The 20,306-nt window shown below is 39.0% G+C and overlaps 2 protein-coding genes across 9 annotated transcripts in view; one reads left to right on the forward strand and one right to left on the reverse strand.

Moving 5' to 3' along the window:
- Window positions 1–5,871, reverse strand: part of CSPP1 (centrosome and spindle pole associated protein 1) — a gene marked incomplete at its 3' end in the record, with an annotated part of 69,481 nt that extends 63,610 nt beyond the window's left edge. For 7 of the 8 annotated variants that reach the window (XR_014228677.1, XM_082316444.1, XM_082316439.1 and 4 more), the window contains exons 1-2: window positions 5,572–5,871; window positions 566–669 (exon numbers count right to left, since the gene is read on the reverse strand). Coding sequence is in view for 7 of the 8 variants with exons in the window: in XM_082316444.1 (XP_082172570.1) it covers window positions 566–669; window positions 5,572–5,863 (396 nt within the window). Of the gene's footprint in view, window positions 1–565; window positions 670–5,162; window positions 5,215–5,571 lie in introns of those variants that run through there. The other variant, XM_082316443.1, reaches the window with a different exon arrangement.
- A 207-nt stretch (window positions 5,872–6,078) lies between these two features.
- Window positions 6,079–19,728, forward strand: COPS5 (COP9 signalosome subunit 5; the record flags this gene model as incomplete). The annotated part of the gene is made up of 8 exons (XM_082316512.1): window positions 6,079–6,239; window positions 6,363–6,597; window positions 9,278–9,406; window positions 10,644–10,709; window positions 12,179–12,264; window positions 15,122–15,233; window positions 16,079–16,227; window positions 19,334–19,728. 8 exons carry the CDS (start codon window positions 6,079–6,081, stop codon window positions 19,416–19,418), a joined length of 1,023 nt encoding a protein of 340 aa, XP_082172638.1. The 3' UTR covers window positions 19,419–19,728.
- Window positions 19,729–20,306: the final 578 nt, after the last annotated feature.

Consider the following 20,306-nt stretch of genomic DNA (forward strand, 5'->3'; position numbering starts at 1 on the left):
ACTTAGCTAGCTTGAATTATTTAGATACAGCTTTTTGCCAGGTACTGGCAGTATTAAACAACTTAATGGTGATCTGCAAATGATAAAATCTTTATACCTTTACAATTAGGTACTAAAATTTCTAACAGGAAAATTGTGATAAGAAGAGAATCTGTTTAATTGATTGGATTAAGTAATTTGCCTTTTATATTTCCTAGTTTCCGTAACAGAAATTTTGAGGATATTTATACCTTCCATCCCCATCCCAACACCCATGCTCTGGAGTGGGCAGAGAGCATACCCCTGCTAGTCAGCTTCCCTAGGGAGGGGGGAAGGAACAATGATAACCATTTACAAGAGTTTTCCCGCTTGAAAAATACAAATGTTACTGTGTATGCCTGGTGGCAAACAGGTAAAAATCTACATAAATACAGATACAAAGTATTTAAGTTAGAAATTACTTTGAATAGATAAATCTTTAATATATACTTTAAATACAGTTTTAAGAGCACAATAAAGCCAAGCTTAAATCAAGACCCTAGCAATAGAAGCGTTTAAATTCAGGAAAACTATTTAATACTCTTACCCTCATTTCCATGTAAGGTGGATCATTTTCAAGTTCTGCCTTATCTTGTGCCAACTTGGCCTTCTGATCTTCAATAAATTTGTCTAAATCAACTGCCATCATTTCTAAAGTTACAGAAAAGACATAGAACATTGCATCAGAACCTCAAAAATTTAAAGCTCAATTATAGTTGCTTAAGACAGTAGTTAAGTAATACTCAAGTTTCTCTCTCAGAACTACAAGCCTTAAGATGTTTGCTGGGTCAACCAAACACCTGACTCAGGAAACCCATCCATGGAGATTACTTGATGTTTCATGAGAGAGAAAATTCAAAGATTCCAGGTTACAAGACTGAAGATATTTCTCTAATCTTTTTTTCTAACTTGGTTAAAGTGTTTTGTGTTTTTTTTTTTTTTTAACTGCAAGTCTATCAATGGCCCCTCACTACAGACTAGCACGAGCTTATTGTTAGTGAATTATAAAATCAAAATTAGACAACATAACAAAATAAACAGGATAAAGGAATCGTTAGACAAAAAAGTACAAAAGTGCAAAATACACGTATACTCTAAAATAAAGACTAAATCATACAAAAAATTCTGTGCTTAACTTGCTATCTTGCGAAGTCTTAAAAATCATGAAGCTTATTAAAAAAATCACAAAAAACAAAGGAAAAAACTACAAAAAAAACCCACAAAACACAAGATACATGCATAGTGTTTCTGGAGTTGGAGCCAACAGTGTATCATTACCTCCTGTACCAATAAAACAGCAGAGGCAATAAGAACAGCTACAATTCTGCAATACTTGTAAGATCGTGGATATCAGGCAGCATTGACTTGCAATCAGAGAAGCCACTCATATGTAACAAAACATGTACTGAGGAACAGCTGATTACCTCTCTTCCATTAGTTGTGCATCTTGCCTGTTTAACTGAAAGCCCTTCAGAGCAGAAATGTTAGCATCTTATTTGTGCAACTTATTGTATATTGCTGCTCCTAGATAACCTCGTACTAAAAATTAAAGTGAATCAAATTCATGACAATGGAACTGTACAGAAGTTAAGGCACACACTCAGACTTTGAATATTCTTTGTTTGAATAGTCTTGTCAGAACTAAAAATATTGCAAAGCTGCATACTAAGTAACCATGGCAAGAAGAAAGACAAAAACAAAAGGAATGACTGCATACAAGCCTACTCATCCTCATCTCCACTCAGCATTTTCACCAACTCCACTGCAGGAGAAGTTTTGCAAAACCAAGCCTACAGACCAAAAATCCATATTTAAAAATCCATGCTTAAAGGAAGCATGAAACTGAGAAGAAAATTATGACCCTCAAACCCCTCTAATACTACCCATACAACTTAAGCAATAGGATTGCTTATGCAGGTTCCTAAGCAATCCCATCACAGCCGGTATCTAAACTCAGATTGTACAGCAGCTTTATTGAGGCAAATTCAGTATCTTTCTAAAGCCTACAGACTGTATGAAGTAAACCATAGTCCAATGACAAAAGTATATTAGAAAACACTTTCAGGAAGAGGATCAAAGAATTTAAAAAACAAAACAAAACAAAAACCACCTCACAAAGACTAGCAGAATAAGATACTACACAGGTTAACATAAAACAATGTGTCCAGAGAGACTGAGATAAATGCTTACTGGAAGTAAGATGAAGAGAAAAAAATGTCAAACTTCGATTAAATAAATTCAAGTAATTGCATGCTAACTTAATTTAAGGAATACAGCTGCTTGATGTATTCCTTAAAATGTATTCCTTTAAACTTTTTCCTCTTACATTAATGCTATTTTTTGATTCATAATATAAAATTATAATATTGTTACAACGGAGGTAGAACTAGGACAACCTATTTACAACTCCTAGTGGTAATACAGGACAATCAATTCCCAAAATAAATTCCCCCATCTGATTTGTCCTAAATCTTTAATCTCATTAGTTTTGCATACTGAAAAAGGATAAAAGAAATCTAAAAGAGGGTAAGTTTCCAGGCACTGATAAATTTCATTTAGCATATTAGGTTACACAAGAATAATGAAAGAAACACTGTTCTAAATGTGTGAAACAACTTGTCATACTAAAGAATTTAGAAGTTGGTCTCATCACCTATCCAGTGCTGCATACCCACCAAGAGCAAAATTACCACATGCAGAAGGAGGGACTGTGAGAAGCCTTCCCAGAAGCTCGCTGACTGTAACATCTGCATTTCTTACCTCTGTTTACAGTAATATTTATAAACTCTAGAACTGTTTCCAAATCATGGTATTGGAATGGTACCAAACCTATTCTGAGAGACTGTATCAGGAAAGGAATATTTGCAGTATATTTTCTGTCTAGTACAAGGAAGACAATGAATATTCTAGCATTCTGCACTCCTAACATATTGCTCAAAAGAGCAATATAATAAATTAAAAAAACAAAGACAAGACAGTTACAGTTGAACTACACAGGCAACTCAATTGGTGTGAAGAAAGCTTACAACTCCAGGCCTTGGAGAACACTAAGACGACTAATGCCACAGCACTGTTGATTCAGCATACCTTTAATACAGCTAAATAGCCAGGAAAAGCAGCAAAATGCCTCTTAGAAAATAGCTGGACATTTTATGTCCTACTTCTTTCTGCTTGAGTTGATCTTCTAAAATATGCACGAGTGCAAACTTTATAAGATAAGTGAAAAGGGTATATTATACTGAAAGAAAATGAAAGACAGAAAAAAAAATCAAAAATTCTTACATATTCTAAGCAAAAGACTGACAATTTGAATGTGATGGATACACTGCTAAGTTCAGAAAATATACCAGTATGTAAGCAAGTACCTTACTGAATATTAATCAGTTTTATTGTATCTGTATCAAGTGAAGAGATCATGAATAATCACAATGAAAAAAAAAAGAAACAGTACACTTCTATCTGAAAAGAGTGCTACCACAGTCCCCAGTTACACAGTGAAGTATATTGGAGGTGACAGCACTAAACTCACAGCGAACTGTTAACTTCAAACTGGCTTCACATGACTGCACAAACATACCGAGGTACCGCTTGCCACTATAAAACCACTTCAATTCAAAATAAAATAATCTATTTTCAGTTTAGCAATGTGTCTGAATGCATTTTGTGCACTCCTAGACCCTTGCAGTTATTACTAGCAAAAGCAAGAGATTCAAAACTAAGTTTGGAGACTTTGCTCCACGGGCACGTGCATAGAGCAAAAAGGAAAGTCAGAACATGCTGTAAACATTTGAAAACTAAAGGATAAACCATATGCCCCCCAAATGACAAGGTGCAAATAACATATTTTTCATGTTTTTTGGAAAACAGAATATTTTGTAAATACTATTTTTTTAAAAAAAAGTTTGATAGCATAGATCTATCAACACTTCCATCTTTAAATCTTGGATGTACTTGCATTCCCAAAACATTGTATTATTCAAAGTGGAATTACATTAAACATACTGCTGCTATACACTCAACTACTGTCTGAAAGCATCCCATAAAAAATACATTTTATACACTTTTCCTTTCAAGAAGATTTTAATTTTTCATAACCTTTTTTTGCTTTTAAACTGGAAGTTTTCACAAAAGCAACTTCGAATAACTACAGTGTCAGCCAGGTAGACTTCAACTTAACCAAATATACCAGGCAATAGAAAGCATATAGATATTCAAGAAAATAAGTCAAGTTTGAACATTATATTTTTATTAGATCTATGCCCAAAAAGAGTTAATGCAAGTCTCTGTATTCGAGACATTCGAAACATCTACTTACGTATGTATTGTATCGTAAGTACTACATCTATCTGCATGTTGTGTATCTACTTTATCATCTAAAGCAATGTTTACTGTGTTCCTTTTTATTCTTTCCCTTCCCCTCCTATTTGTTCAAGAAAACAGGGCACAAAATTTAAAATCAGCATGTGTAAGTAGACAGACTTCATCTATTCTGTGCCACAATAATACTAAAACGACATCAGGAAAAGTGGCAAAATGGCAATTCCCATCCATACCAACTGCAGCAAGGGTGGGAAGGAGGGAATTGCTTTAAAAAAGCAACTGTATGCCATGTTTAGTAATTGTACTTGCAGATTATATGGTCGCATAATCGTTTCATTGAGAAATATTTTTCACCCAAACCTCCTCAGCTCTCAGGACAGCCAGCACTGGCTGCCTCTGTGAATGGCATTTAGAATAAGCTCTTGCTGTCAGAGACGTGCTTCCCGCACCTTTCACCTTCGTTTCTTTTCAATTTTTATCTGAAAAAGCACCAAGAAATCCAGGGTCTGGATGCTCACAATTAATAAACTCTAAAACAACACGAGTTTTTCGTAACTGTGAAGGCAATTAACCCTCAAAACAACCAACCAACAAGTTTTGTGAGCTGCTTCCCCTCGCCATAAGGGCTTATCCGCTTTTCCAGAACACGGGCTCTGATCCAAAAAGACGTTAATTTCGGGAAACCTTCAGAGCCAGATGAGATGTATTTCCCCAAGCGTGACAGCTCGGGGAAGGGCCTCTCCCCCGGCCTCCCAACCTCCCTCCTCGGCAGCATTCCTCAGGCAGCCCCGGGAGCACCGACCCCCCCCCACACACACACACACCTCGGGCCAGGTGTGAGGCGCTGTCGCCCACCCGAGAGGACGATCGCGGGAGGCTGTGGGCCCGGGGGGTGGGGGGGAGGCGGAACTCGGGGCTCGGCCCCTTTAAGGAGCGCGGCGCCGTTGTTAGGCAACGGCCGCGCAACAAACGGCTCCCGCCGGAAGGCCCCGCTGCCCTCTCAACCCCCCCCGCCGGGACGCCCAGGCCTGGCACCGTGGGTCCCGGCCCGCAAGCGGCTCACCGGGGAGGGAGAGGGGGCCCGGGAGGCGGCGCAGGGAGCGTTCGCTCCCTGCGCCGCCTCCCGGGCTCCTCTCCCTCCCCGGTGAGCCGCCGATGTCCCGCCCGCAGCCGCTCGGCAGCCCGGACTGCGGCGGGAGGGTTCCCGGTCGCTGTCCCCATCGCAGCGCTCACCGGCGACCGCCGCTCTCTCCGCGTCCACGCGCGCGTTACCGCCTTCCCCGGAAACCGGCGGGCGGCGCCGAGCAGCGCCCCCTGCTGCTCCGGAGGGCGGCGCGACGCGGCCCGTCTGCCCCGCCTCCTCCCCGGGTGAGGGCAGGGCCGCGCTGGCGCGGCTGGAACCGGGGAAAGGGAGCGGGGAGGGAGGCGGCGGCGGCCTCCCCCGTCTCGCCGTGAAGCACCGCTTGGCCGGGCGGCGGCGGGGAGGGAGAACGCACTGCGACCCCCCCTCCAGCACTCGTGTCATGCTGTAACGGGAGCACGCCGAGCCGCCCCGCAGCCGCTCTGCTGACCCGGCCCAGGCGCAGAGCCCGGCGCCACCGCTGGGGGCCCGGCGCCGCCCGCCCCGGGCCTGCGCGGACCGTACCACCGCCCTCCGCCTCCCCCCCCGCCTCGCTTGGTTCCGCCGGCGGCCCGGTGCGGCGGTGAGGCGGGCCGGGGCCGGGCCCAGCGCGGGGGGCGATGGCGGCGGCGGCGGGGAGCGGCGCCTCCGGGAGCGGGATGGCGCAGAAGACGTGGGAGTTGGCCAACAACATGCAGGAGGCGCAGAGCATCGACGAGATCTACAAGTACGACCGCAAGCAGCAGCAGGAGATCCTGGCGGCCAAGCCCTGGACCAAAGAGTGAGTGAGAGCGGCGCCGGGCCGGGCCGGGCCGGGCGGAGGGGGCGGAGGGGCGGGCGGGCGGGAGGCGAGGGCCCGTCGGCGGCGCCGTCCCTGATGGCTTCCGCCGTCCCTCTCCCGCAGCCACCATTACTTCAAGTACTGCAAGATCTCGGCGCTGGCGCTGCTGAAGATGGTGATGCACGCCCGGTCAGGGGGCAACCTGGAGGTGATGGGGCTCATGCTGGGCAAGGTGGACGGGGAAACCATGATCATCATGGACAGCTTCGCCCTGCCGGTGGAGGGCACCGAGACTCGCGTCAACGCGCAGGCGGCCGCCTACGAGTACATGGCTGCGTACATTGAGAACGCGAAGCAGGTAAGGAGGAGTGGCGGAGGCTGTGTCTCCCCCTCCGTGGTGCGGCTGTGGATCTTGTAAGCTCAGGAACGTGTTGTGGAGTTTGCAGGCTTCCCCGCCTCCCGCGGTGATAAAGTGGCTGGCCGGTTGCCCTGTTCCTTCTCAAACGCGGCCAAGAGAACTGTGTCAGCAGCAAAGAACACTGACCCCTCTCAGCGTTTTCGCAGATAGGTATTTCCATGTCTTACAGTAGGTCATCAAGTACTGGATTCTCCTTTCCTTTATAAATAGTAGGTCATCAAGTACTGGATTCTCCTTTCTTTTATAAATAATTTTCATCGCTCAGGAGGTGTTTTTGTGGCCGCAGCTGGTGGCTTGCGGGTGGAACAAGGAGGGGGTGTGTTTCTAAAATAATGGATATAATACACGTTTCTAAAAACAGTATGCAAAATTAAATATAAAACGCATATGTGTCAGAGATACTTACTAGTTGTAGATCAGGAATACGACATTTATTCTTACCTTCTTGCTTTCTGAAGTCTGACTGCATAGCCATGCTGCTATAAAAATAAAGACATTTGTGAAGAAAAGGCCAATGAAGGCATAAGTAAGTTTCAGCGCAACTTCATTATTCATATTTATAATTTGGAAATTTAGATGAACTGACTCAAATGTCTGTTCCCCTTCTTTGTCACCCTGTATTCAGAGATCCATGTCATATTAAGCCTGACTATGTAGTAAAATTCTCACATGCAGAAGGATAACAGAAATATGAATCCGCTCTTTGGCTGATGTAGAAACCAGCACGGCACATCAGAGCACCTGCTGGCGTGCTTCTTCCAATACAGGGCAATCCTATACTTTGAATGTTTACCGTTTGATTTTTCTTTAATCCTCGCAGGATTTTAAACCAGCTGAAATTAGAGACACCTTACTTATTCAGTGCAGATAACAGAGCAGTATTTGGGTTATTTTGGAGAATTGTACTTACATTCACAGCCTTATATACAGTTAGAGATATTTAAATACATGTGAATTAGGTTGGATCGTAACATCCGAAAAGAGTAAACATAATCCAGAAGTAGGTATATTCTGGGACTTTTTTAATAATTCATCCCTGCTTATGAGAAAATTTAGAAATAATTTATTTAATCTAGTTCCTTTTACCTGGAACGTATTAATGTCATGATGCTAATATTGTTGTTGCAGAAAAGTAGGTAACTTGAAAAGATGTCTTTATCTAAAGACATATTCATACTATCCAGTTCTTAGGTAGAAATAATGGGTTTCAAAATAGTAAGTATATAGCTTAAAATTAGTATTTTTTTATATACAATTAGTTCATCTTATGTTTAAAACAGTCCCGGTTTATGTAGGAGTACTCATATGATAGGAAATGTTTTCTCCAGTTGTTTATATTGTACAGTTTTATCTATACTTGGCTTCACAATTTTGAAATGGAACTTGTGTGCAAATATAACAACTCAGCTTTACTGGTGCTCTGGCAGAGTTTGCATGCTGGCTGTTCCACATTTGATCTTGGCAAGCAGTTGTTCCTGGAATAACTCTTTTTAATATTAGATTGCAAGTTGATATATTCCCCTGCATAAGTACTTTACAGATGCCAGTGTTCCAATTATTTGCTTCTCCGTGGGCAGGATCTGGTGTTAATACAGTCAAAATGTGTTATTTGGCTTTGAAAAATAACACATTCTTCAGTGTTTTGTTGGTCTCTCCTTCTCTATTATGGGAGATGTAAAGAAAATATTTATGTTATTCACTATTCAAAAATAATATAAATGTTCCATTCAGTGGGAAGTTCATCTTAACATTTTTCTGATTTAACCTCCCTGACATATTCAGTATTTGGCAAAACCAAGCAGGTGATGCATCCAAACACGCAACTCTCAATTAAGAACTGGCATGTAGGGTCATATCAAAATTACTCAACTCAGTATGGAACAGCCAGTAAGCAATTCCTGAGAGAGGATTACAAAACCAAGTGCAATGGGTGTTTTTTCTCCTGAGTGTGTGTTTGTTTTTCTTCCAGTATTTGTAGAGATAGCCAGGGGTATTATTTGGAAACTCCTATTTTGAGTTTTTTGACCTTAAAAATCTCAAAAATCATCTTTTTGGCTTTCACAGCATGCTCTGGCAATAATTTCTGTCATTTTTGGTGTTAGAAAACATGCGCCTCTGAAGTTATTTTTTAAACCTAGCAATAATTTCTCTATATGCCTGTGAGATGTGTTACTGTACTAAATAATGAACGTTCATTCTCTGCTGACATACCATGCATTATATGAGGTTATATATACTTATGTCATATCCACCTTAAGAAATGTCTCTTCCACGCTGAGGAGTCCCAGCTTACTTACCCATCTCACCGTGTGGAGCCTGTTCTGTACTTCAGCTGTCCTTGAAGAAGTAGCTCCTGTCTCCTTGAAGTTTTTTGTTCTGTGGTAGTAGCTGTAATAGAGAATGCTAATACTACAGACTGTATGGTTTCTAGAAAATAGTTTAGCAAAATAAGGTGTATGTTTAGTATTTAGTTTAGTTTTAGTAAGTTAGCAAGGCAAGGCTGTGTGTGTATTCCTTATCCTCTCACCGTGTTGTAGTATGCTGGAAGGCCCAATAGAGGGCAGCTGACACTTTGGGAATGGAGATTAACCCTGGGTTTGTTTTCCGTCGCTGCTGTTAGGTTGGTCGTCTAGAAAATGCAATTGGCTGGTATCACAGTCACCCTGGCTACGGCTGCTGGCTCTCCGGGATCGACGTCAGTACCCAGATGCTTAATCAGCAATTTCAAGAACCCTTTGTAGCAGTGGTTGTAAGTACTGGCTGATAGTTGATAAAACTGCATAGCCAATTATGTTGAGGGGGGTATAATTTTTAGATTTCTGTCTGTTAACATTCTAGTAGTGTGTATTTTGCACGATGGAAGTGTTAGATCTAAATTTTAAATTGGTATCGCTCCTTTTGCTTTGCTGGCCATATACTGGTCAAACCAGTAGTATTGCTTACCAAGGCCACTTTCACTGCACTGTTGCAGGTATGGTAGCTCTGTACAAGTCCATACGTTACTCTTAAAGTTCTACTTGGTACTTTTGCAAAAAAATGTATTGAGCAATCCATATTCAACTCCTGCAATAGAACAAAAATCTTTTTCTTTTGTTCTCTTCCTTGCTGCTTCTGTCAAAACAGAGCAGAGCATGTTCACAGGGTTCTGTTACTTTGCATCTAAAATGCCTTTTAAATTAAACCAGTGGCATAGTACAAGGTAGAAGACACTAGGAAATCTATCTTTGAAGAAAAAAATCTGAAGAAACTCTGTGAGCCCTTCAGCATCTGCCAGGCTACAGGTCACATTTGAAACCAAAAGTATTATTTTAGATACTGCTTGTATAGTCATTGCTGCTGAAGGAAATAAAGGAAAAAAGACTGAAATGAGTCAGAAAGAAGGAATATAACTCTGATGGAAGAATTACATTAGAAAAGGATAAATCACCCTTAAGAAGTATTTCCACCATGTGAGTTCTATGTTATGACATAATTTCACAGATTAAGAACACTTTCCTTGGGACTGTTTTTTTGTTTGGTTTTTTCATTTTCTTTCTTTCTTTCCTTTTTTTAATTACTTTTAATATTAAACACGGAGTTAGTAAATATGTTAGCAAAGAGATTTGTTCATTGGTTTCTTGTATTTTCCACCAAAATACAGCAGATCACATAATACTGTTTCTTACCTCTAGTGGTTATGAGATTAAAATGCAGATTTTTTTTTTTTTATTATTATGGTTTATTGATTGCTCTTAAGTGCAATTTCTTTAGAGTATTTGGGAAATAAGGAAAATGAGTTTGAAAAAATGGTCCACAGAAGGGTATTGATATTCCCATCTTTTTAGGGAGTCTCATACCAACAGATGCCAACTGAAAAAGTACTGTTTATGACAAAACTAATACAATTTGCACTAATTACATTTCTGAAATACAATTACTGTGAAGTTAATTTACGCTTGTAATAATTTATAAGATGCATATAACAAGCATTACCTGTATTTCTACAGATTGATCCAACAAGAACAATATCTGCAGGAAAAGTAAATCTTGGAGCATTTAGGACATATCCTAAGGTAAATAGTGAAAATTACCTAGTGTGTAATCACTAAACTGTCTTTAAATGAGTAATAGATCGGTTTTAAAGATTACTACAGTTCGATCATCTGACAGTTCGATTTGCTGTGCTGTACTGTATGTCATTGTTCATTCTAAAAGAAAGATGTGCTTATATGCTGCTTATGGCATGTCTTTGGATATTGATTACCTTTACAAAGGGTGACTTCTAGTTTCTTTTTCATAGATTTTTGGCAGTGTTAAATCAAATAGACTGTCTAGTGGAGCTGTCCTAAAATTATATAGCTCAATATAGACATTTTTGTAGGTAGCATTCATCAAAATAGATTTATGTTAATTCTTCTCTGTCATTTTTTTAGACCTAAAACCAAATGGTAATAGCATGTTTTATATGTTGTAATCTGCTTTTCATTTTAGAAAAGCAAGATTCAAAACGATCTACTTAACTGTTTCAAATAAATATTAGGAATCTTTGCAATATAACATACAAAAAAAACAAGTTAATTGAACAACGTGGAAAGGTTAGGCTAAAAACTGGGAAATCACATAGATACTGGAGATCTAGATCTCCAAATGCAGTCTTTCGTTTATACTTCTGGCAGAGATATAACTGTGCTATTTAATTTCAGTCTAATAAAGTTCAGGTATATCCTTCAAATTTCCAGTTATTGAGTGATCAAGAACTTTAGGCTGACATCCAGTAGAACTGTAATTAACAAAAATGTTTGTGAGAGGTTCCCAGTTGCATTCAAGCATTATTTTTGTGATGACAAATACACAAGAGATCATCTTACAACAGTTTGTGATTCCGGAGAATATTCACTTCTCTAGGCAAAACTACTTCATAAATACTTCCAGAATTTTGAGCAGGGAGAGGAATCCTGCACCTGAAAACCAAATCCTATACAGAAAATGCACGTTAGAAGCATATTTTTAGGAAGTCCTCACAGTGGTCTGCGGGTGGTTCTTGGCTACTCAGTAGCTGTGAGTGGCACCATCTTGGCTAAATAACTGAAGTTTTAGGTATCCCTAAGGCATATCCAAAGCACGGATGTTTCTTCCCTCTTCTCATGCCCCCTGTCTTCCCTCAAAAGAGGATTGAAATCACTTCCAAAACCAGGTAGAGAACTATTATCTTAGAAGAAGCTCACTCTTTCTTTGATCTAAGAAATGATCTAATCACAGCTTGCCATCTTACTTGTTTGAAAAATCTCAACTATGACCGCTAGTTTGCCTCCAACGTGCATTTTGATAGACTTGCAAATGTAATGATTGCTTGTAAAGCCAAATGTAGATGAGATCCAAGAAAATTCCAAATTTCAGGCTACTGGGGGAAGTTTCATTTTCCCTAGGAAAAATAAACAAGAATTGCATAAACTGGAATTTTTGTAAATGCTTTCAAAGAGTTTAGGCATTTAAAAACATCGCAAAATTACTGTGTCATCTTTGCTCTTTTTTGAATTTTTAGGGCTATAAACCTCCGGATGAAGGTCCCTCTGAATACCAGACTATTCCGCTTAATAAAATAGAAGACTTTGGTGTACATTGTAAACAGTAAGTAACATAAAAACTACTAACACTAGCTAAGTTCTCAATTTTTGTGTTTATAGGTTAGTGATTCAGTACAGAGAAGTACATTTCTTGGAGTGTTTCAAATCTTGGAAGTTCTTTATTGCTTTAGCACTGTTGGTTTTGTGAAAAAGTGCTATTGTCATTTATCAGGAGATATTTTAAGGGACAACTGTTACAAAGATTAAGATGAACCTGGTAAAAAGCTTTAGCAGTTGGTTCCTGAACACCTTTAAGTAGTGGTGCTTTCTTAGGGCAGGGAGGAAAGGGTCAGATGTAGATTTAGCAGCAGGGCTAGGGAGACTGTAATCTGTCTGCTCTTCTGAGTAGTGGCAAGTGCTGTGCCTCTCTTTATCCTGCGTCACTGGGCATGTTAAAATTGTTTCTGTCTTTGGTAGGATTGGAAAGTGGAGCTGCTTCAAGGATAACATCAGCAACAGGCAGAATTACTGCTTTTTCTCTCCTGTTAGTTTACTTTCCATGAATTAAAAAGGTAGTCTAGTTTTAACCATTCTTTCTTTAACGGTTCTATTCCCCAGCCACATGTTCCTCACTTCATACCTACATTTACTTATTTGGCGAGGCATTTGTTTTGCCAGGTCAGTCCCCTGATCTGGTCCAACTTGTGGGAGCACAGACATTCTTGCTGGTTAAGCTAGGGTGGAGTGGAAAGTAGAGACAGATGTTGGAGATGCAGTGTTTGCAAAGAACAACTAAGGAAAGATGGGGCCGCTTCTTTCAATAACATCTTGGTTTCAGTTCTACCTTCAGATGTTTGACAAGCACTACAGCTTAAGTGTTTGTGTACAGGCAACTTGAAGATCTCATTGGCACCAGTGTGTCCTGTAGGCTGTTGCATCGTTTTTTCACATTTTTAGTGCATGGGTATCTGCTCTTCAGTGTGTTTATAGTTGCATGCAAAGTCTGACCCTGAAGAGATGAAGAAATTAAAACAATTGGAATTTGTCTTCCTATCCAATTTGACGAAAAATCCAGAACAGTAGCTACACAGAAATCTTTGTAGAACTGTAATGTTCCTTTCATTCCAGAGTAGTCCTTTTAAGTCTGACGTTTGCCATAAACCCATGCTTTTAAGCATGAAAGGAGGATATGTTCTATCTTTTTGATTTTAGAGGTGGTCAATTTGGGAGAGTTCATTTGGTGGGTTTTTTTAAGTTGGAAGTGCTTAATAGTCACCATTCTAATCTCTATCTCGGGAAGCTGTCTCCTTGTACAAGTCATTTCTTTCTATCCTAACAAGAAAATATTTTCCAGCCTCTCCTAGAAGGAAACAGCAGTTAGGCAAAGAGAGGGAATTAAAAGTGGTAATTTGTCACGTTACTGAAATATTGATAATACAAGGGGAGTGCTGGTGTCCTCTCAGTAGTATGTGTAGTCTGAGTAAGAATTAAAAGTTTAGAGAACTTGAATGATGATCATAGAACCACAGAATCATTTAGGTTGGAAAAGGCCTTTAAGCTCATTGAGACCTACCGTTAACCTAACACTACAAAGTCCACCACTAAACCATGTCCCTAAGTGCCATTTCTACACATATTTTAAATACCTCCAGGGACAGTGACTCAACCACTTCCACGGGCAGCCTGTTCCAGTGCTTGACAAGCCTTTTGCTGAAGAAATTTTTCCTAATATCCAATCTAAACTTACCCTGGCGCAACTTGAGGCCATTTTCTCTTGTCCTATCGCTTGTTACTTGGGAGAAGAGACCCACCCCTACCTCACTACAACCTCCTTTCAGGTAGTTGTAGAGAGCAACTCAGCCTCCTTTTCTCCAGGCTAAACAACCCCAGTTTCCTCAGCCGCTGCTCAGAAGACTTCTTCTCGAGACCCTTAATGCCAGTGACTACTAATTGCTTCATCATAGCAGTCTGGATAATCTTAGTCAAACTTCTGTCCTTTAATTGGTGTTCAATGTGCAATGTGAAACTACTTCCATTTAATCTTTTTTAGTAAGTTTATTCCACTATTCCTCAAACAACTTGCATTTCTAATTTTGAATCTGCCACACATCTCTCTGAAGAACTGACTTAGTACCTCATTTTTCTTAGCATATGTAAAATAAGGGTATTTGTTCTATCATAGAAATATTAAAGTGTGGTGTGTGGGTAGATTTTAAAGCATTGTTATCTTGGATGGAATTTCTTACAGAAATGCCAAGCAAAATAACTTTCCAGAGAAATCACGAGATAATAGGATTATTGATAACCTGCTCAAGCATTTCCTGATCAAAATAAAGTTTAATACAACTCTTTAATGTTGCTGTAATTCACTTACACTAATGACTTCGCAGAGCTCAGCTTTCTATCTGCTTTATCATCTCTTGTGAATTCTGTAGCACCACTAAAGCCTGGCTTTCAAAATAGGTGTGGTAGAACGTAAGATTGTTTGCCTGTTTGTAACATTTACTGCTATCAGATGTTCCTAATTGAATCAGAGGTGACATACGCAAAGCTGCAGTAATCTGTAAGGAACAGGTATTACAGTATTGAAGATCCCAAGCATGGAACAGGGCATCATTGCATTGCAGAAGAAGTTGTTACGAGAGTAATTTAAAAACCCTTGCAATCTCATTAAATAGAGCACAGCAGTGTGTGTGAGGATTATGTATACCTGTATTAAAGCTATATATGAAATAGTTACAGAACATCTTTCAGAGTTAGAATTGGAAGCGGAGGTAACTTTTTTTATTGTTCAGTGCTTTGAATTTTTGAAGATACTGGTCATTGATAAGGATTTTTGAGATGCATGTACTTTGGCTGTCACAGCCAAACAAGACATAGTTAGATGGAAGCTTATTTTGTTTGCATGTTTGTTTTTAAAGGTATTATGCTTTAGAAGTCTCGTACTTTAAATCATCTTTGGATCGTAAATTGCTTGAGCTTTTGTGGAACAAGTACTGGGTGAACACTCTCAGTTCTTCTAGTTTGCTTACTGTAAGTACCATAGTATGCTATCATGCATATATTAATTCATTAATGCTGAAAGCCAGACCCTCTACTGTAAAACACTTAATGGGACGCTGATACAGGTCCCACATTAAGAATCTATTTGCCAGATTAAAGAAGAAAGGAAGGTTTTCCTAATCATAAGTGCTGAAATGTTCCTTATATCTGGTCCTCAAAAGTAGAAGGTGGGAATAACTTAGGTTTAATTTTACTGAGTTCTCTATACACTTAGATTTTGTCTTAAGCACCTTTTAACCTTATATCTCTTTACAGCACTGTAATGAATAGTGTGCCTTAAAATAATGGTATTGAATAAGTAAACACTTCTTGAAATAAAAAAACAAAAAACAAACAAAAAACCAACTAACCAAGCAAAAAAAAACCAAACAAAAAACAAAACAAAACAAACAAACAAACAAAAAAACCAAACCAAACAACCCCCAATGGAACTGTTAAAACTGCAGGTAGACCTTCAGTATAACATCTCAGCATCAAAACCTTCCTTCTGCAAAAGCCAATTTTGTACCTTTTCTCTTGGTCAAAACCAACTGAGTTTTACTTACTCATTTGTAACTTAAGGCACGGGCCGAAAATAATAAAGAGTGCCCATTTCAGGCTTTAGGTATTGAGCATTTGTCAGATGTTCAGCTTCTGTTCTGTCAACCACCACTTGTGTGCCACTCATGTTCTGTTATCACTTCAATTGCAGACGTAGGTTAAAATGTGCAGTACTACAGTCTTAAAGGCTCTTTTCAGATTTTGTTTATTTTCTGTATAAATGCTTGAATTTATAGCTTAGAATTCAATATGTTTAATGCCTTCTTTCTCCTAAGAATGCTGACTACACCACTGGCCAAGTCTTTGATTTGTCTGAAAAATTAGAACAGTCAGAAGCTCAGCTTGGAAGGGGCAGTTTCATGCTCGGTTTAGAAACTCATGATAAGAAATCAGAAGACAAACTTGCAAAAGCGACAAGAGACAGGTAAGATAACGCATACTTGTGTTCTTCCCTGTAAGAAGTGTTATTTTGTTTTAAACGTTTATCATGCCTGTAATTGTAACCTACCAATTAAATTGTAACCTACCAAGATTATAGATAAGAATGATTAGATTATAGATAGGAATGAGACTCCAACTGTCACCAGTTATTTTTGAAAGTTTAAGAAAATCTTGCCTTTATTAAACCTACAATGGCTTTTCAGTCTTTGTTTCTGGAATAAATTCAACTCTAGTTTATAGTTAACAAAAAAGCCCTGTTAAATTCCATCAGTATACGGCAAACCAAAAAAGATGTTTTCTGTCAAATGCAAAATGGTAGCATTACTAGAAAATAGCACATTTTATGTGGTTAATCAGGTTTAAACTAACAGTAAATAACATTATTACCTACAACATGATTTTAAGAAGTAGTGCTAACAGTCCAGTAAGTTTAGTTTACACTTGGGTAATACTTTCACCCAGTTAAAAATTAAGAACTCCCCTTTTTTTCATATTTCTTAATTAATACATCCTTTTTCCACAAATGAGGAAGGTTTTGTGTTGTGTTTTGTTTTCTTTTTAAGAAGTAGATTACAGGCATTTTAGCCTTTATGTTTAGCTACCCTGCCTGATAGCAAATACTTGCTATTATCAGTTAATGAACTTATCATCACTGGGTATACAGCATTATTTCAGAGAAGTTGTAGTGTTTTCCCTCAGTGTTCCTTATATGTTTGTTGGTAATCTGCTCTTTTCTTTTTTGAGCTTTCAAGTACAAAAGTTGCTTCTCACTAATACTCACATCTCTCCCAATAGTCTTAAGAATGGTATGTGTGCTTAGACTATCTATGTAATGTTACAGTCACCATTTTTCCAAGTAAAATCTTTAACAAAGGGTAATAGTATCCAACAAGCCATACAGTATCTTGGGCTGTTGAAGAACATTGTATTTGGCAAATTCCAGTCTTGGAAAACCAAGAAGTACTGCCCTGTACATGCTAGTACAATCTCAGGTCCAGCTGTGGAGAAGACAGAACTCACCTGCATGCATCTTAGGAGTGTTCTGAGTGAGATATAATTCCACTTAATAAGGAACAATTCTGTAGAATCCCTTGTAACAGACTGCAAAAATTGAAGAAAATCTGGGATGGTCTACTTTTCAGAGTTGGAGGTTTTCTGGTCCTCTTCCTCATCATTTTATCCTGATAAGTAGAACAGTTATCTTGTGTACTCTTCCCTGACCCCCCCCCCCACGTTAGCAATATGTGCTGTAGTATAAACTTTACTAACAAACTGATTTTTGAGATACCAGGTGAGTGGTGAGTTAGTGATAGGTAAAAAAACCAAGAGACAAAAAGGAGGCCTTGTGTGAAGAGACTTATTTATAAATAAATTCCTTTACATCTTGCTCAGTATAACTCAGGTGAACATGGGCTTTGCCTTAATAAAGAGAGGAGTCAGCTTGTGTTGCACAAGCCTTTGTTCCACAGTACGCGGTGGGGGAATACCTGCAAACGTAATATGGTCATTGCTAAATAGAATCAGAGTTGCTGTTGTGCATTTGTTTCCTTGTTACGGAAAGCTAACAGCTCTTACAAGTTTTCTAACAAACACGATCGAGTGGGAGGGGGGTTGACTTCATAGAAGTAAATACCCATTTAGACTGTTTTGGTTGCAGAATAGATTTGCAATGGAGTTAAGGCTGTTGCTAACTCAGGAGAGCCAGGTTAGGTGATACCTCCCGGTTCCTGTAGTGAAACAGTTACAATAGCAATGCTTCAAAGACACGAGAAGGATGGAATTGCTGACAAGTTTGCTTTGATTTTGATCCCTGTTTGGTGTCCCATAATACTGCATTTTGTCTTCACGTTACTCTCGTGCTTACAGTTATTCTAAGAAATAACACCTTCTCTGATCATCCTACTATATTATTTCTTGCAGCATTTCAAGAGGTTTTTCTTTTCTGTTTTTATTTAGTCATCATCAGTAGTTAGTTTCTAAATTGTAAGACTGGAAGGGATTGTTGTTGTCATCAGTTCTGCTTTCCTGTGTAACAGAGGCTACTGTAGTTCCCAAAATGGATTGTAACACTTCTACAGATGCATGTTTTTCTTCAACTAATAATCTTTCCTAAGAAAAGAGAAAAGACAGTGGAAGACTTGTGCAGACAGGACAATTGATTCAATGGCACCTAAATTCCTTTCAGGAAATAAGGTTGCAAAGTTTGCTAAAGGATTATTGGGTGTACCTGTTTTAGGAAGAACAATTCTGTAAGACATTAGGATAAAGGTGCTTACACGTGGCTATATGATATCTTCTGTTACTGTACATACACATCTCTAAGAGTCATTTTCTAAGAGTACCTATGCATTAGCCAAACTGCGCTCCAAGCTGGCTTCCTTTGCCTGGGATTCCTTTATCTGTCTAGCAGTAATTTATCCCTACTCTCCATGCCTTCAGGGCCGATTCATCTTTTGCATTTGTATATTCTGTTCTGAGACATTTTTATTTGTTAGTTTGACACTACATCCCCCTAAGCCAGGCACACTGCATGAAACTTGGATCAGTAGGAATCCTCTCAGCTGTTTGGGGGTTTTGCACATGTTACATATTTTGACTAATAACTGATTAGCTCTATAAACTCTTCATTTAATGTTGTCTGTAAAGTTTCTCAGAGGAGCTATGGTTACTTTGCACTACTGGCCTGGGGTTGGGCAAAGAAGATAAGAGAACAGTGAGAGCATTCAGGTATTGATAACAGCTGATAGCTCTATTTCCCCAGGGATTTTTATTATTATTATTATTTTTTGGTTCAGATGACCACAGAGCTCACTTGCTATTGTTAATGTGAGATGTCCTAAATTGCCAGACAAAGAAGTTTTCTGGAATTGGTCTTTGTGTGTATAGTGCTCGTCAGTTTGCTTTTTAAGTAACAAAAAGTTATTGGCAACAATGGCTAAATTGCTGCGTATGACTTTTCCTTTCTGGACAGTTGTTAAGATTCATGGGGTTATGGGCACCCTGATCTTCCAAAACAGCTGAATATCTTCAAATAAAATGACAGTTCAGTTCAGTGTTTGGCCAACATTGAATTTATGCTTGTTTTTCAGCTGCAAGACCACCATAGAAGCTATACATGGATTGATGTCTCAGGTTATTAAGGATAAACTTTTTAATCAAATTAATATAGCTTGAAGTGCATCACCAGCTGATATGCATCTCCAAAGCAGAAAAAAGTCATGGTTTCTTTCGCTTGGACTTGTTCAATTTGGGAAATGAAGCTGGAGTGGAAAATTATTCATTTAATTCGTAGTACTTTAATATTTCCCACCTGTCTGACCAGTTTTAAAGAACAAAATGTTCTGAAATGTAGTGCAACTTTTTGTTCTTTATCATAAAACACAACCAGTTTGGAGAATTGTTCCAAAAGAAAAATAAATGTGACTTACTGGATTTTGCTCTTAGGTATTTATCACTATTATCCAACTGCAATAAAACAATTTTGAAAATGAGTGTTTTGGGGCTTGAATTTTTTTGGCAAACATTCATCTCCTCTTACTCTTTTTCCTCTTGTTCCATAGAAAAGTTCTGTCCAGTCAGTTAAACTAGATAGGTAACCTATGCTGTATAAGAAGTTTGTTTCTCAGATTTTCATTTCTGTGTTTAAGAATTGAAATCCCATTTGCTTATCTTTTAACAAGTTATTAAATATAATGGAGCCTTTCCTGATTTAGTATTATTGGTTCAGCCAGAAATAGTTTCTTCTCACAGTGATGAACCATTCATGCATGATACAACACCATTTTGCTTGCAGCTTCACACTTATGATGGACATTTTATATTTCTAAGTAGTCAAGTAACGACCAGTTCCACAGTGAAACTAATAATATGGTTATATACCATTATTTTTCTCCTGCTCACCTTCTATTGCTTGTCATAGTCACTTGTTGCATGCAAAGGAACAAAATGAAAAATTATTATCTCTGAAATACGCATTAGGCTCATTTAGGGCCACAGACATGACAACGCATTAATCATAATTGCTGGCTTACAACATGGTGCTGCTGCAGGGCTGATCTAAGT

This window comes from Platalea leucorodia (assembly GCF_965183815.1).
Source record: "Platalea leucorodia genome assembly, chromosome: 1".
Taxonomy (NCBI): Eukaryota; Metazoa; Chordata; class Aves; order Pelecaniformes; family Threskiornithidae; genus Platalea; species Platalea leucorodia.